We start from the raw sequence: 16,837 nt of genomic DNA on the forward strand, positions 1-16,837 counted from the left end.
TTCTAATAATAACAACAACACATTATTTCTAATAATAATAACAACATATTATTTCTAATAATAATAACAACATATTATTTCTAATAATAATAACAACATATTATTTCTAATAATATATTATTTCTAATAATAATGATAAATTGTTGTTGTTGTTGTTGTTTCTATCCCGCCCATGTATTTCTACCCCACTCTGGGGGGCTTCCAACAAAAGATTAAAAAAAATTTAAAACATCAGTCATTAAAAACCTCCCAATACAGATGTCTTGTAAATGCAGAAGGGATGCCTTTGGCCGCTTCTGACTGTCCCCAAAGCAGCATTTATTTATTTGCTAATATTTCTCTCCCGCTTACACTGACAGAAGTCTCAAAGGGGTGTAAAAATGGGGGGGGGGGTTTGAGACTATTAAAACAGAGAAACCGTTGCAGAGATGCCTGCGTTTGCATTCCTGGTGCCACCCAAACTCAAAACAGGGACAAATAAAACGAGTCAACAGTCCACCAGGAGTGGAAATTCGAACTTAAGGACAATAACTGGCACAACAATTAGCTGCAATCATATGAAAACCAGTGTAGGATAATCTGCCCTATTCAGATCTGAAGAGGGTTCCACACATAGGCAATGAATTCCTTCATGGTGTCTGACTAGGCGTTTGGCTGATTTTGAATTTGTTTCCAGTTATGCTTTCTATATTTCATGCTATCTTTGCGTTTACAGTGGCACCAAAAATCCCCCTTCTGCAAAAAAAGAGGGGAATAGTAATGATGATGATGATGTGTCAGGGAACTGCCATCAGTGCCGGAGGGAGAGAGCGGGCTCCAGAGGGATTCCAGAGAGCATCCAGGGATCGGGAGAAGCAGCCCATCTTCTGGGGAAGAGAATCAGTGTAGCACCAGTGGAGAAGGGGGGCAGATGGGGGAAGCGGCGAGGCGCTCCCATTACTCCTTGCCTGGGACCAGCGGGGAGAGTAGGGGTCCTCTGTTGCCCACGCCCTCCTTGCGCAGAAGGCATTCGTGCAGAGAGGGTAGGAGAGACTAGGCGTCAAAGAGCTTCTTTGCTGGAAGAAGTTCAAGAAACGCCCACTCATAGATTCTACCAGCGACTGAGTCAGCCACGGGCAAGTGGCGTCCGGACAGACAAAATTTACTTTGGCAACCCAGCCAGGTGTTTGCACCCAGCCAGGGAAATAGTTGCCTGCTTGCGCACGAGCAACCCCTTAGAAACCATAACATGATGATACTGTAATAATATTCATACTGCAATAATAATAATAATACTGTAGTAATAATACTGTAGTAGTGGTGGTGGTAGTAGTAGTAGTAATAATAATAATAATAATATATTTATAACCCACCCATCAGCTGGTTTCCCCAGCTAATGTGGGCAGCTCCCAACAGCATATTAAACAGAAGAAAACTTCAAACATTAAAAATAGGGAAGGAAGAAAAAGAAATCAGGGAAAGCCCTTTTAAAATGTGTTGGTTTTTGGGGGGAGAGGTTGTTACTGGGAGGTCGTTTTCTATTTTGATGGTGTATTTTATGGTTTTCTATTTTGATTTTATTCTGCGAACCGCCCTGGGACCTCTGGGTTTAGGGCTGTAGATGAATCCAATTTTAAAAACTGGTTTAAAAATAACTGGAGGCGCGAAGCCATGTGCTTCCCGGCCGCAGCAACCCAGTCGGATGGGCAGCATATAAATGACATTATCATTATTATTATTATTATTATTATTATTTTATTGTTTCCTGCCCAGCCCATGCAGCCACTGCCAAAGGCCCCCCCAAGGCCCCCTCCTGCTTCCCAGGCCTGTTGGCTCCCCAGTCCCAGCCCCTGTGCCCAGCCTCTGCCCCCTGTGTCTCCTCGTCCCCTCCGTGCCGGGCTGACCAGGTTCCAGGAGGCCGGGCTCAAGGTAAAGAGGGAGAAGTGCCAGATTGCCGTTCCACAGGTGGAGTTCCTGGGCTATCTTATCGATGCCTCCGGCCTTCACCTGACCACATCCAAGATCCGCACTATCCAGCAGGCCTCCATCCCAAAGAACAAGACGGAGTTGCAGGCGTTCCTGGGACTGCTGAACTTTTATAACATGTTCCTGCCCCACAAAGCCACGGTGGCTGAGCCTCTTCACTGACTCCTCAGCATGAAGACACCTTGGTCCTGGGGTCATCGGGAGACGGCAGAGTACAGTACAGTGAAGCCAGGCCGCTGGTCCTTGCCTGTGACGCCTCACCTTTTGGCATCGGCACTGTCCTTAGTCACAGTTTTCCAGACAGAAGAGAAGCACCGCTCGCCTACTTGTCCAGGACGCTATCTCTGACTGAACGGAATTACAGCCAGCTTGACAAGGAGGCACTGGCACTTGTGGCTGGAGTGAAGAGGTTCTATTGATATCTCTACGGCAGGACTTTTGACCTCATCACTGACCACAAGCCACTCCTTGGCCTCCTCGCCGGTGATCGTCCAACTCCACCGGTCCTCCCGCCACGCATGCTGCGATGGACTGTTTTCCTGGCTGCCTACCACTACGCCCGGGGAAATCGATGGGCCATGCCAACGCCCTCAGCCATTGCCCTCTTCCAACGTTTGTGGAAGACCCAGCTCCTGCTTCATCGCTCCTCCTGATTGAGGATCTTCCGGCAGCACCTGTATCGGCTGCCACTGTGGCCTCCGCATCTGCCCAGGATTGCACCATCAACCGTGTGCTCAACTGGGTGTGGAGGGGGTGGCCACAAGGGCCTTTTGCATTGGAGTTCCAGCCGTTCACAACCAGACAACATGAACTCTTGGCTCATCGCGGCTGTCTGCTGTGGGGAGACCGCATTGTGATTCCCCAAAGACTCCGTAAACGTGTCCTGGAGGCTCTGCACGTTGGCCACCCAGGAAACGTCAAAATGAAGGCGTTGGCTCGGTGTTACGTCTGGTGGCCTAACATGGACGATGCCATCACTGCCTGGGTTTATGCCTGTCAAGCGTGCCAAGAATCAAGGCCTGCGCCACCAGCAACTAAGGGATAAACCTGGGAGACGCCCAAGACACCCTGGTCGAGGGTGCACATCGATCTAGCCGGCCCCTTTCACGGCCGGACCTTTATGGTAGTGGTGGACGCCTATTCCAAATGGCTGGAGGTGGCCCTGATGCCCTCCACCACTACCAAGGCCATCATCCGGTTGCTGCGATGCCTCTTTGTGACGAATGGGTGTCCTGATGTCCTTGTCTCTGACAACAGACCACAGTTCATGTCAGGCACTTTTGAGCGGTATCTTTTGGGACTGGGCATCCGCCATGCCCTAACGGCACCATTTCATCCATCCAGCAACGGGCAAGCAGAGAGAATGGTCCACTCGGCAAAAGAGGCATGGGCGTGCCTGGGAGACTGGCACGAGCGGGTCGCCGAATACTTGTTTGTACAACACATCACCCTTTATGCGGCCACAGGGCGGAGTCCTGCTGAACTGCTTATGGGCCGCCACCTCAGGTCCCCGCTCGACAAGCTGCACCCAGACTTTGCCGAGGCCAAACCCCCAGGCTGTGCCAACGTGCCACAGTCATTTGTTCCAGGAAAACAGGTCTTTGCCCGGAACTTTGTGGGGAACATTCCTTGGGAGCCACAGTAGTGGGAGTCACTGGACCTTGCTCATACAAGGTGGCACTCGAAGATGGACGCTTGTGGCGCCGGCACATAGACCAGCTTAGGTGCAGGGTTGGGGACTTGGACACTACCGTGGTGCCCCCAACTGCGCTCGTGGCTCCGGAACAGACACTTATAGATGGCGAGGCTCCACCTACACCTCTCTCACAAACTGCCAGCGTGGAGCTGAACGAAGCCACTTCAGAGGGTCTGCCAGACTTACCTCAGACCACTGCCGTGCCTGACATTCTGCCAACTCCACTTGCGGAGGTTCCACCCACAGCAGCGGATCCAGGGGACCTAGGGTCACACCACAGCCTCAGCAAGAATTGGGTGGCCCCCTGGACTTGGCTACCAGTCCCCGGCGGGCTGGCAGAGTTTCCAAGCGCCCACCTTATTTAAAGGACTATGTTGTTGGATATGTATCACTGTTGGTCTAAGTATGTGAAATGTAACTGATATGCTTTTGTGCCTAACGTGTAGTGCTATATATAAGGAAACCATTACGATTGTAACTAACGCCTTGTCTGGGTGGGGAGGGGTGTTATGTACTGAAGTTCTCACCCTGGGCCAGCAGGGGGATACAGTAGATAGTTATGCAAATGAAGGATCGAAAGTGACGTTCAGTGATTGGATAGTTTTATCTGTTGCTACAGTTACGTTGTTCTGGAGCTCTATATAAGCAGGCTGACTGAGCTCTTCAGTTCAGTTCTGTTCTGGTCTCTGAATAAACAAGAGCTGTTTGAAGAATCGCTGTGTCGTCTGATATGTTTGCCCACAACTTAACAACATTACTCTGCCTTCAGATACCAGCAGGTGATTAAATGCTTACCTCGAGCTGCTAAAATAAACCCCTTCCTGGTTCCTGCATACCAAGCTCCCGTTAAAGGCCAGGAGCAAGCTAGGCTGGTATGGTTGCATTTTGCTGACAGCTTTCGCCTGCCGCTGTGGCAGGATCTTTATCTCTTGCAATAGCCTGCCCTGGCGGTGGAGCACCTCCGGGTTCAGCCCTCTCCACTTTAAAAAATGAAATGGCTATTTTATTCCAGCAAAGACACATGTTTCAGGGGATAAGGCTTCTCTGCAAAAGCTATTCTTAATGTGCACAAAACCTTGTGTGGAGGCTTGCATTTGCAGAATGGCTTTGTTTGCAGACAAAATAAATTTAAAATTTTTAAAAATTGTCCAGTAGCACCTTAGGGACCAACTAAATTTGTTCTAAGCTTTTGTGTGCATGCACACTTCTTCAGATACAGTGAAACAGAAGTCACCAGACCCTTATATATAGTGGGAGGGTGGGGTGGGGTGGAGGGTAGGAGATGGGTGATTGACTCGATGGGTATGGTAAACCTGTTGACGAACGACTGCAGTTAGTCCTACAGGAAAAAGCAAGTGATTTTTGCAGAGAACAGGAGCAGAAGCTAAAGCTGGGAGTGGGGAGAAGGCGGAGTCTTTGTTAAGATGGAGTCTAGTGTTAATGGATAACTCATCCCTGAGAGTCTGGGTCTGTCTCAGAAGCTGCCAGCAGGTTAGGGAAGGGACTTGCCACTGTCTGTCTCGCTCTCTTACTGGGACCAAACAGAATAGTTCTGGACTGAACCAACAAGTAAGAACCTAAAGAAAACTGGACTGCATTGCTAGTTGTTTAAGAGCAATGGGTTGGCTTGTATTTGCAACATTTTTTGTAACACATTTAAAGGCGGCAAAAAGGGCTCCCAGATGAATCAAAGTAAGGACTCAGCTATACGCCTGCAAATACAGTGGTACCTCGGTTTTTGAACGTAATCTGTTCCAGAAGACCGTTTGAGTTCTGAAACATTTGGAAACCCAAAACTCAATAGCTGACCACCTCAGGATCTTGTGCTCAGTGGAAGTCGCGCGGCATGTTCGACTTCCAAGGAGCGTTCAAAAACAGAAGCATCTACTTCCGGGTTTATAGCGTTCAAAAACCGAAATGTTCGTCAACGGAGACGTTTGAAAACCAGGATACCACTGTAAAACGTTTAAGTGTGTTGCAAAGTGCAGCTATGTGATGGTGAGCTATGTGAAATTCAATATATTTTTCAAAACTTTTTTTAAAAAAGCATTTTCACAGTGTTTTTATATGTGTGTAGATTCCACCCAAGAGCCAAGTGGTGGGGATTGTTTTGTAGGTGAGCTCTTCCCTCCACACTTAGCTTCCACTGTCTGGGGCTGCAGGACAGATTCCTCCAGCTGGAGGGGGGGGAATGAGCCCATTTCAAAAAGCAACTGATCTCAGAAGCGCCGATGCAGCATGCAGGCAAGGCGCAGGAAAGCCTGGTGGAGGAAGCCAGAAGTGGTGCCGCTGTCCCAGAGGAACAGCCGGCCTGCGTGGCACAGCCCTGGCATGGCCATCAAGGCACCGGGTGGTGCTCCCAGGTGAGAGAGCAGCCAAGGCCTTCGGATGACTCCTGAAAAATGAAGGTGCGGACAGAGCCCTTTCCCCACCTCCAGGATGTGTGGGAAAGATGTCTCCAGTCCTTTCACTGGGCAGGAGGGTGGAAAACATGTGTTTCTCTCTGTCCCTCACAGGGAAGATGGAGCAAGCTTGTTTTCTGCTGGTTCAGAATCTACCTGAACCAGTGGATTCAAGCTGCAAGAAATGAGATTCTGACTCAGCACTGGCGGTAAGAGCCATCCGACGGCGGAAGCGACTCCTCCGAATGTGCTTCAGTCTCCTCCCTTGGAGGTTTTGAGGCAGAGGCTGGGTGGGCATCTGCCAGGGTCTTTTTAAAGGTATGGTTCATGCATGGCAGGGGGCTGGACTAGATGGCCCTTGGGACCCCTTCCAATTCTACGATTTCACTACTGTAGTTAAACTTACAGAGCATTTCCCATCTCAATGGGGTGTTACTGAGCTCAGTTTGGGGAACTGGGGGGAGCTGTCAAAATGGTGAAGCTGATCACCCCAGAAGCTGTGGAACTGAAGAAAACATTGGTCAGGAAACTCTGGCTCATGACAGGAGCAGCTCTGAATCTCTGTCTGGAGGGCAGACGTGTTTTTCCATTCAGACTGTAAGAAGCAGAAATGCGGGCAAGGCCTTTGGCTGCGGGGGTACAGTTCTAAGTTAAGTTACATACCGTTCCTCTAAGAGTTATGTCGGATCATCATCAGCTATTTGCATATCCTGTTCCTTGCTTTTCCTTTCCCCAAGACTCACTCCTATATAATATGCTGATGATTCATCTTGGATGTTATGGTGTTTATATCTCATTCCGTAAGATGCACTGCATTCACTGGTCTTCTGCACCCCAAAAGGCCGCACCACAGAGGCTGGAAGTGGCTGAGGAAGACCTTCTCTGGTGCCCTCAACTCACAGTGGTGGACCTGGTGGTGGTCACCTAGTGGACCTGGAGCTCCCTAGAGCAGTGTTTCCCAACCTTGGGCCTCCAGCTGTTTTTGGACTACAACTCCCATCATCCCTAGCTAGCAAGACCAGTGGTCAGGGATGATGGGAATTGTAGTCTGAAAACAGCTGGAGGCCCAAGGTTGGGAAACACTGCCCTAGAGGATCCCAGGCTCAGGCAGTAACAGCTGGCTTTGATCAGCAGCCGCGTCTGGAATTTAGCCCAGAAAGTGCCAATCCGTGGTGTCCATGAAGGATGAGACCCACCTGCTCCCAGCTCCTGGCACCAGACAAAAATAGTGCTGGCACTTCTGGACCAGCTAAAGTTTCCAGAATGCATCCAAGGACAGCCCCACATGACATGCATTACTAGTAGTCTAGTCAAGAAGCAGCCACAGCATGAGCAACCATGGCAAAAGCCTTGGGCGCAGATGGTGTCCTCAACATGCAATCTTGCACGTTTCTGCACCGAGGGAAGCCCCATTGTGTACAGTGGCCCTTACTCCCAGGTAAGGTAACCAGGAGGTGGACTCTCCTTCACTGGGGAGTTTGAAGCAGATGTTGGATGCCCACTGTCTGGGATTCTTTAGCTGGCATTTCTGAGTTGCGGGGAGTCAGACTAGAGGACCCACAACTCTACAATTCTGTGATTCAATGCTACCCATCAAAGGCGTTTACCCAAACCCCCAAGAAACATTTGTCCAAAATTAGAGTCGGCCAGACAATCTGCCTAAGGCTCCTGCATCTTCTCTGGATCAAGATTAAATTCATTCTCCCTCATCCAGTCCAGCACTGAGGTTAAGAAGTTGCCCAAGATGGTCTCCTGTCTACCACAGCCGAGGCAGGAAGAATCGCAGAACTGTAGCATCGGAAGGGACCCCCAGGGATCATCGAGTCCAACCCCCTGCAGTGCAGGAATCTCAGCTGAAGCATCCCTGACAGGTGTCCGTCTAACCCAGTGTTTCCCAACCTTGTGCCTCCAGATGTTTTTGGCCTACAACTCCCATCATCCCTAGCTAGCAAGACCAGTGGTCAGGGATGATGGGAGTTGTAGGCCAAAAACATCTGGAGGCACAAGGTTGGGAAACACTGGTCTAACCTGAGCTGGATGTCTCATGCAGCGTGTGCCCTGTCACCAACACCCCAGCACAGTCTCTGTGGTAGCTCTTAAAGAACGGAGTGAGGAAGCCAAGACAAGACCTTCAGGGCAGAGGAGGTGTCGCGCAGAACCTCCTTCTGCGCCCTCCCTGCAAGGAAGGAGTGGGACCACTGCAATGCTGAGTCTCCCCAAACCCCACTCCATACCCAGAAGGACACTGTGCTGAATGGTACTGAAAGCTACTGAGAGGTCTAGGAAAACCAACACACGCCTCCTGGTATAGATCCCAGGAAGGTGACCCAGGCAGGGCCCAGATCAAAATGGACCTTACAGTTCTGCATTTCATCCAGAACCCCCTGGAGCTGAGGACCTGCTTCCTGCTCAGCCCACCTGGAAGCACTGTATGCTGCAACCTTTTGCTGCAGTCCCCCTTTTCATTCTCAGCAGGCACCAGCCTGGCCTGAATCCATCCTTTTTAAAGAGGACACATCCACCTGTGGATTCCTGCCAAAGCCTTGAAATGCACAGGGAGAAAAAAGCAAGCCGTCCAATGTCCTCCTGTCCCACCCCCAGCCCCAGACCCAGCCCCTCGGTTGTGCGCTCAGGGGTGCTTTCCCAGTGAGCCAGCCTTGGCCAGGGGGAGCAAGCCTTCTTCTGGAGCCAAGAGCAGGAAGGAATTCCTGAGGTTCCTGAAGACGCAGCTGATTTGGGGAGCCAGAAAGCTCAATTTTCCCCTGCCTCTTACCAGCTCATCCTCCTTTCCCTGGTTGAGGAGGTGGCGGTGGTCCTTCAGAAGGTCTCCCCCCATCAAACTTGGCGGCTGTCAAGCAGTCCAGGGCGTCCTCTCCCCCAAGGATGGCAGCAGCAACCGAAGCTCCGGCTGATCTGAACTCGGGGCAGAGCAGTCACTGTCTCCATGGTGTTGCCGCCTGCCTTTAAGAGCACACGCCTTCTTTTAGCCAAACCTGCAGTGGAAAAAAAACCTGTTCCAAACCTCTGGAGCCTTTCAGGCTTTCTCTCTCCCTCCGGTGTTATGCAATACCCTGCAGGAGACACCTGAGAAGGGATGCCCTGTCCAGGTGCCCAGGTGCCCTTTGACCCTTCACCTCTACCGCCTCTGCCCCAGACAGAAATTCCAGCCTGGAGTTGCCTGGCATGCAGAAGGGCTCACCTGTTTGCTGGACTCCTGTCACTCAACTCTTTGCCAGCCCCTGCCTCAACCTCAGAGCCACATCTTGGAAGGAGAAGAGTGGAGAGATGTGTAGGTATTGTGCATTTGAAGCACCCCCCCCCAAAAAAAAAGAAAATTCAGGGAACGGTGGTTTACCAGAACTACAACTCCCAACACCCTTAACAAACTACCTTTCACAGGATTCTTGGGGGGAAAGGGTCATTTGAGAGGGAGGGATATAATATTTTAAATATTTTTTATTATCGACATTTGACACCCTTTTAAACGTGTTGTGGAGGGTTATTGGTTTGTTCTTTTCTTGTTTTTATTATGTATTTTGTGTTTTTAGCTGGTATTTTTATGTTGTGAACCGCCCTGAGATCGGTATTAATTTTTTCCAATATAACAATAAGCACAACCCCTGGGAGGGATATAAATTGAATAAATAAGGGAGAAAATGTGCTCTGAATGTATGGTGTGCGATCGACGGAAGCTTCATGTTTCCAGTTCCATGTTTCCGGGTGCAAAGAGTTCTGCTGCTTGCATGAGTTTGCAAAAAAAAAGGGGAGGTTGTTAAGTTTGTTATTGGTATTGGTTATTGGCTTCTGTGTGCATGCACACTGATATGCACAGAAGTGTATCTGAAGAAGTGTGCATGCACACAAAAGCTCATACCAAGAACTGACTTAGTTGGTCTTTAAGGTGCTACTGGAAGGAATTTTTTTGTTTTATCAAAGGGTAAGTTATTCTGTCTCCCACATCCTGAGTTAACTATCCTCCTGCCAAACATAAAATGCACTTATCCACTGTCCATGTCAAGGAGCAGGAATCATCCTATTCCAGCGAGGGCTGGTATGCAGATCCTCTTCTTCTCCCCACTTCTCTGGGGGAAGAAGAGAAGCCAGTGCTGGCTTTTGGCCTGGCTGACAACTTAAGTCCAAGGCAGACCCTGGATGTACTTTGGAAAGAGGACATTTCCATCCCTCCCGCCGAGTCAACAGCCAAGTTACCCATTATGTCAAATCCTGCTGCCTGTTCTATTATTTCTGCTTCTTGACTTCTTGCTTGAACAGGCAGCTTTAGACTCCTGGGCACAAAAGAGTTGTGTTTCTTTCTCTTTTTTATGGCATTGTATGTTCTGCTTCTTTTGTGCATTGTATCCTTCCTTGGAGGATCAAGTTGGATGGCTATGTCAATATTGTTAATAAATAAATAACCACAGATGCTTCTATACGGATAGCTGGCAATGTACATTTTTCATTCTGCTAGTTAGCAGTCTGCATACGGTTGCAGAGAGCAAATATTCGTGGCTAATGGTCCCCTATGTGAAAGAGATTCAGCTCTCCTCACATTTAGCATAGTCTCTTGTGACATCTTGAAGACAAACGTTTGATGTCATAATGTGTGACGGAGTCATATGAACAATCCCTTCTCCAATGGCTTGTTAAATCCTTGGAGGCAAACTGCACAGTCACATAAGGTGGGGTATAAATATAAATAGTTGTTTATATTGGGCGTGGCGTAGTTAATTGGTTTACGACCCCAATTAGCCGTAGCTTAATCAAACTGGAGCCTGGCACGTTTCCCTCTAGCTGCGCCTCTTCGTTGCTCTGATTCACCGTTCGCCACGAATGCAGAGTAAACACAGCGGGCTGTTGCTCCTCGGTGTTTAGAAGATGAAACACACCCAGTCATTAGTGTGTTTATATGTCAGTCTTTATTACAGCAGTAAAACAATAAACAGAACTCTTCAGACTCTCCCTGGGCTGCTAGCGTTCATGGCTGCTTCCCCTTCGAAAGACAGAGACAAACTGGCAGTGGAATCAGGCCACTCCCTCAGTCACGCCTCAGGAATGGAGAGACGTCATCCAGAACTCCTTAACCCTGTGAGTTCTGAAACCGGTAACACCCCCTCTTCTATCCAGTCCTGAGGTGACCTGGGTGTTTACCTTTACAGACCTCTGTGGGATCAGTCCCTTTTTCAATGCCTTACGCACCTTCCTGACGTTCTTGTCAGGCAACCGTGGAACCTCCTCACAACTCCCAGGTTCACACTGTGCGAAACCAACCCACGCATTAGTGGCCTGAAACCTCTCAGGTGGAATTCCCTTCGTGGCGCGACTGGACCGCCTGGGCACAAACTCAGGTACTTCCTCTGACTCACTGTGGTCAGCAGGTGTGTCCTCACCATCACTATCCTCCCCCTCTGACTTAACGCGTCTTCGGACCTTTTGTACTTTGCTAACAGGAGACGAAGGCTCACTTTTGGGCTCTCTTTTAACAACCTGTGGAGACGCCCAATCCTGTTTTTGACCCTGGTCAGCGACCTGGTCCTCAACAGGTTCAGCCTCTGGCTCTCCTTCCTCGGAATCTTCCCCCTCTGAATCAGACAGACATTCTGAGACTCTTTGACCAACCATCCTGCTCATAAAACTCAGCATGTTTACTGACCAGAAGCTTGGTCTGATCACCTTCTGGATATGCGAATCTCCATCCCTTAGTGGCTGGCTCATATCCACAGAAAATCATTTTCTGGAACTTGGGTCCACCTGGCTTTTGTAGTGCCTTTGGCACTGGCACCGAGGCCGGTGACCCAAACGCACAGAAGAAATGAATCTGAGGTTTCCTTCCGTGAAGCATGAAAAACGGGGTGTCACCTACCACTGAATTGTAGGACCTATTCATCGTGAAGTTCACAGCCCGAACTGCTTCCCCCCAAAAGCTTGGAGGCAAACCAGAGTCTGACAGCAAAACCTGTGTAGCCTTGACCAGAGCTTCACTCTTGAGCTCTGCCACCCCCCTCTCTTGAGGAGAAGTCACCTTGTGATGTATCCCTTTCTGGTGAAAGAACGTCTGCAGAGCAGACCCAGTAAACTGTGCACCTCGGTCACTATTGACTGCCTGCACCTTGGTGGAGAACCTTAGTTCCACCTCCGCAACCCAATTTTTAATCAGTTGCGCTGCATCTTCCTTGCATTTGACAACATGGGCCCAGGAATTCTGCGTATAATCATCTGAAATTGTCAGCAGAAACCTGGCTCCTCCCAGACTTGGCTTTGCCATGGGACCAAACAGATCTATGTGCACAAGCTCAAAAGGTTTTGTGGTTACCCTGTCCACCCTGGGGTAACTGCACCCTTTTACCTTTGCCCTTCTGCAAGCCCTACAATTTAGGGATTTTCCACATTCCCGTATTTTACAACCCTTGGTGCACTCCGGTAACATCTGGATTTCTTCAAGAGAACTATGTGCTGTCTTCTTGTGCCATGCACACGCACATGAAACATGAGCGGGAACTGTAGCACGCATAGCTTGTGCCCTCTCAGCATTCCCCTCACCCCTCAGAGGCGTTTTAAGAACAAAGAGATCGTTCTGCCCCTTTGCAACACTGACCAGTTGCTTCCCTCCTTTGGAGATTGTACAAACATTGTTTTCAAAGCAAACCCGATACCCCTTCTGCAACAAATAAGGAACAGATAAAATACAGCATTTCATTCCAGGGACCACGTAAGCTTCCAACTGCCCCTGCAAAACAGAAAGATAAACATTTGCAACGTTAGACACAGGTTTCTTTTCCCCATTAGCAAACTGAACAGTTTTCCCAGCAGGAACAGCCCTGCAATTCCACATCTCGACAGCAGGGGTCTCTGGTATAAGATTCCGGTTAGCTCCAGAGTCTATTACAAAACTCATTTCATTGTCTCTCTTAGAGCTGTCCTTCAACATCGCCATAGCAACAAACGTCTCGCTGCCCCCTCCCTTGGGGCTTCTGCAGCTGTTCTCTCTGGTTGTCACGCCAACCAACTCCCCCTTGCAGGAAGACTTGCTCAGTACCTTGGCAGCTTCCGTAGATGCAACTGCCTCCGTTGCCTTGGAGACCGGACTTGTCTCTGCGTTCCCACACAGCTCTGTGGGCCTTATCTGCACTTTGTGCAGGTGGCTGGCCTTGAAGCGTCTAACTCTCCGCAGCTTCCCAGGCCCCGGCTCACGACGAAAACAACTCTTGGCTGCCTTTGGAAAACAAGCCGTTTCTGAGATTACACTGCTCACTGCCCCCCCACTGCTTTCAGGGCTCCCAGGACGTTTTCCTGCACCCCCTCTGGTGGGAAAAGGGCTCCCAACGCTTGGCCTCTGTCCTGGCTCCTCACACAGGTACGGTGCAGCATTCATACAGCTGCCAGCAATAGTCCCTTCGTCCCCCTCTGGGGGCTCACAGCTCCCCTCAGCTGTGTGTCGGCTCTCAAGAATGTGCCCAGCGCCATCTTGCCTCTCCCCTTCGGATGTGGCCACGTCTTGGCCCTTGCTTCCCACTCCCGCTTCACAAGCCTCACGGAGTGCCAGCCAAGCAGCCTCAGGCCTTTTAGCATCCAGGATAACATGCATCAGATCAGCACTCACATTCTCTGCCAGAAAAGCAAGCACACGCTTCTCAGCTTCACTCAGCTCTGCAGCCTTTAAAACTGCCCCAGCCGCCTTCTGTGGGGGCTGGACTGCTTCCCAAAGGTTTTTCCCGACGAGGAAAAATTCCGTGTGAAAGCTCCACTGCAACCAGCTTTCGCACATCAGCTTCTCACATGGCAGCTTAAGCTCAAAGCCATGCTTTTGGGACTGCGCCATCTCTCCCCCGATGCCCAGCGTACTCACGTAGCAGCAGCTTTCCGGCACCTGTCTCTTGGAGATGCGATTCCCCCAGCGAGCTCCTCTGCCTCTCAGCGTCAGGCAGGACTCCAGCTGGCCCCAGCGTCTTCTCAGCTGACTTCAAACACACCGGCACGATGTCGCAACAGCTTCAAAGCAGTAATCAGCGACCCATAACCTATTGGGCGTGGCGTAGCTAATTGGTTTACGACCCCAATTAGCCGTAGCTTAATCAAACTGGAGTCTGGCACGTTTCCCTCTAGCTGCGCCTCTTCGTTGCTCTGATTCACCGTTCGCCACGAATGCAGAGTAAACACAGCGGGCTGTTGCTCCTCGGTGTTTAGAAGATGAAACACACCCAGTCATTAGTGTGTTTATATGTCAGTCTTTATTACAGCAGTAAAACAATAAACAGAACTCTTCAGACTCTCCCTGGGCTGCTAGCGTTCATGGCTGCTTCCCCTTCGAAAGACAGAGACAAACCGGCAGTGGAATCAGGCCACTCCCTCAGTCACGCCTCAGGAATGGAGAGACGTCATCCAGAACTCCTTAACCCTGTGAGTTCTGAAACCAGTAACAGTTTACACCTTTTTATAAAACAGCAGCCAAAAAAAATGCTCTTTTGCAGGGGAGGGGCTTTAAAGTAGAGGAAGGGGAGAGGTGCAGTGATTTACCCTTCCCATGCTTACAGTTTCTTTGCTCCAAATTGCCCCCTCCCCAATTTTTCTCTGCTAAGGCAGGAGGTTGGGGGGGCTGCTTCCTCCCCACCTTCCCTCCCCTATTGCTTTTAAGCACTGTCACCATTAACAGCTTCAGTCCAGGGCCAGCTGCACATGGTTTTGCTCCAATGTCACGAGTGGGATTTGGCTAGACCTGATGATGGAGAAAAGAAAGATTTGCTGCAGCTGTTTTCAGATTGGAGAAATGTAGCGAAGACAGAAGGAGAGTCCAGGCAGAAATTCCTTGGGGGGGGGGCGGTGCTGTCCATACATCCATTCAAAGCCCCTGGTATCAAAGTGCCACTTTTACAGTCCCCTGCTTTAATCCAAAATTCCTCCTGCCCTAAATTACCGTATGTTTTACTCCATAAGACGCACCTTTTCCCTCCTAAAAAGTAGGGGAAATGTGTGTGTGTGTGTTATGGAGTGAATGCAGGCTGCACGGCTATCCCAGGCTACGCAGTGCTCCCTCTCGCTGTTCTAGCTTCTGGCTTAGCCCCACAAAGCCTCCGCAGGGCAGCCTTCATCACTGACGGGCTGTCCTTCTCCAACATTGTAGAAAAGCCCGCAAGAGCCATGCTCCCTTTAAAGAGCGCGTGGCTCTTGGCTGGCTTTTGTGGGAGGTGGGCGAACAGACAGAGGGCAGCTTAGCCATGCGCAGCCTCTTCCGGGCAGGGGGAGCCTTCATTCTGCTGCTCGGGAGAGGCCATGGGCGGCTATCCCAGAAGCCAGATCCCTCTTGCTGTTCTGGCCTCTGGGATTCAGAATATATTTTTTCTTGTTTTCTTCCTCCAAAAACTAGGTGCGTCTTATGGTCTGGTGCGTCTTATAGAGTGAAAAATACGATATACAGCTGAAATGAAGAACTGTTGGGGTTTTGAGTGGAGATACTGTGAGTTGCCTTCTGTCCTGGGAGTCAAAACAAGCCCACATTCCTAGCCTGAAGCTTTCTTCATTCTCTGTGTGTATCTTTTATACCTGACTCTGGTTGTTAGATCTCTGGCTTCTAATTAAAAAAGCAAAGTGATTCCAGTGTGAGTTGACCCCACCAGCCCGACCAGAACCCGGGGGCCACTAATAAGTCCACTGGGTGTGGCCGAGTGGGAGGCTAATCTCGCCTAAAGGTATGTTCTGGTACCTGCTACCTTATATAATTGTTGCAACTTCACTCCTTCTGGTCCTGATCATTCTATTCTGCATATACAAGAAGGATCACAGTAGTGACACCAACCCAGAGCCAGAACTGATAAGGTTCAACCCTGAAGGCCTACAGGGGGAAAATGAGAATGAATCTTCTGTTGATCTTGATGTGCTTGTGGCTCCAGAGAGGCACAATGGTAGTGGGTAATGCCTTTATAAAGCATGCTGAACACATGTTCCAAATATATGGGGAGAATGCTACCTTATACAGTGGTGCCTCGCAAGACGAAATTAATTCGTTCCGCAAGTCTTTTCGTCTTGCGAGTTTTTCGTCTTGCGAAGCACGGTTTCCCATAGGAATGCATTAAAAATCAATTAATGCGTTCCTATGGAAACCGCCTTCAGACCAGGTCCGGGGACAGTCTGTCCCCCGACCTCTTCTGAAGGCCGGTGGGGGGCGAAAGTCTTTGCTCCCCCCCCGCCTTCCCGGGACAGTGGAGACTTCTCTTAAAATGCTGGCCAGTGGCAGCGAAGCCTTCGCTGCCGCCCACCAGCATTTTAAAATCGCCCCGGGAGCGGAGAAGTCTCCGCTGTCTGGGGTGATCTTAAAATGCTGGCGGGCGGCAGCGCTGCTGCCCGCGAAGCCTTCGCTGCCGCCCACCAGCATTTTAAAATCGCCCCGGGAGCGGAGAAGTCTCCGCTGTCTGGGGTGATCTTAAAATGCTGGCGGGCGGCAGCGCTGCTGCCCGCGAAGCCTTCGCTGCCGCCCACCAGCATTTTAAAAACCCCGGGACAGCGGAGGACTTCTCCGCTGTCTGGGGTGATCTTAAAATGCTGGCGGGCGGCAGCGCTGCTGCCCGCCAGCATTTTAAAATCGCCCCGGGACAGTGGAGGAATTATCCGCTGTCCCGGGGCGATTTAAAAGCCCCCGGGAAGGCAGGCAGGGGGGACAAAGACTTTTGCCCCCCACCGGCCTTCAGAAGAGGTCCTGGACCTCTTCTGAAGGTGGGCGGGGGGCAAAAGTCTTTGTCCCCCCTGCCTGCCTTCCCGGGAGAGCGGAGAAACGCAGCGCTGCATT

General features: G+C 50.3%; 1 protein-coding gene across 1 annotated transcript in view; it reads right to left on the minus strand.

Annotated features, from left to right (window-relative positions):
- LOC310841274 (putative cation-transporting ATPase 13A5) overlaps positions 1 to 9,059 on the minus strand; it is a 77,388-nt gene extending 68,329 nt beyond the window's left edge. Inside the window, exon 1 of the mRNA XM_083731848.1 lies at positions 8,837 to 9,059. Coding sequence (XP_083587974.1) covers positions 8,837 to 8,899 — 63 coding nt within the window. The 5' untranslated portion in view covers positions 8,900 to 9,059. The remainder of the gene's footprint in view (positions 1 to 8,836) is intronic.
- Positions 9,060 to 16,837: the final 7,778 nt, after the last annotated feature.

This window comes from Podarcis gaigeae (assembly GCF_964106915.1).
Source record: "Podarcis gaigeae genome assembly, chromosome: 1".
Taxonomy (NCBI): Eukaryota; Metazoa; Chordata; class Lepidosauria; order Squamata; family Lacertidae; genus Podarcis; species Podarcis gaigeae.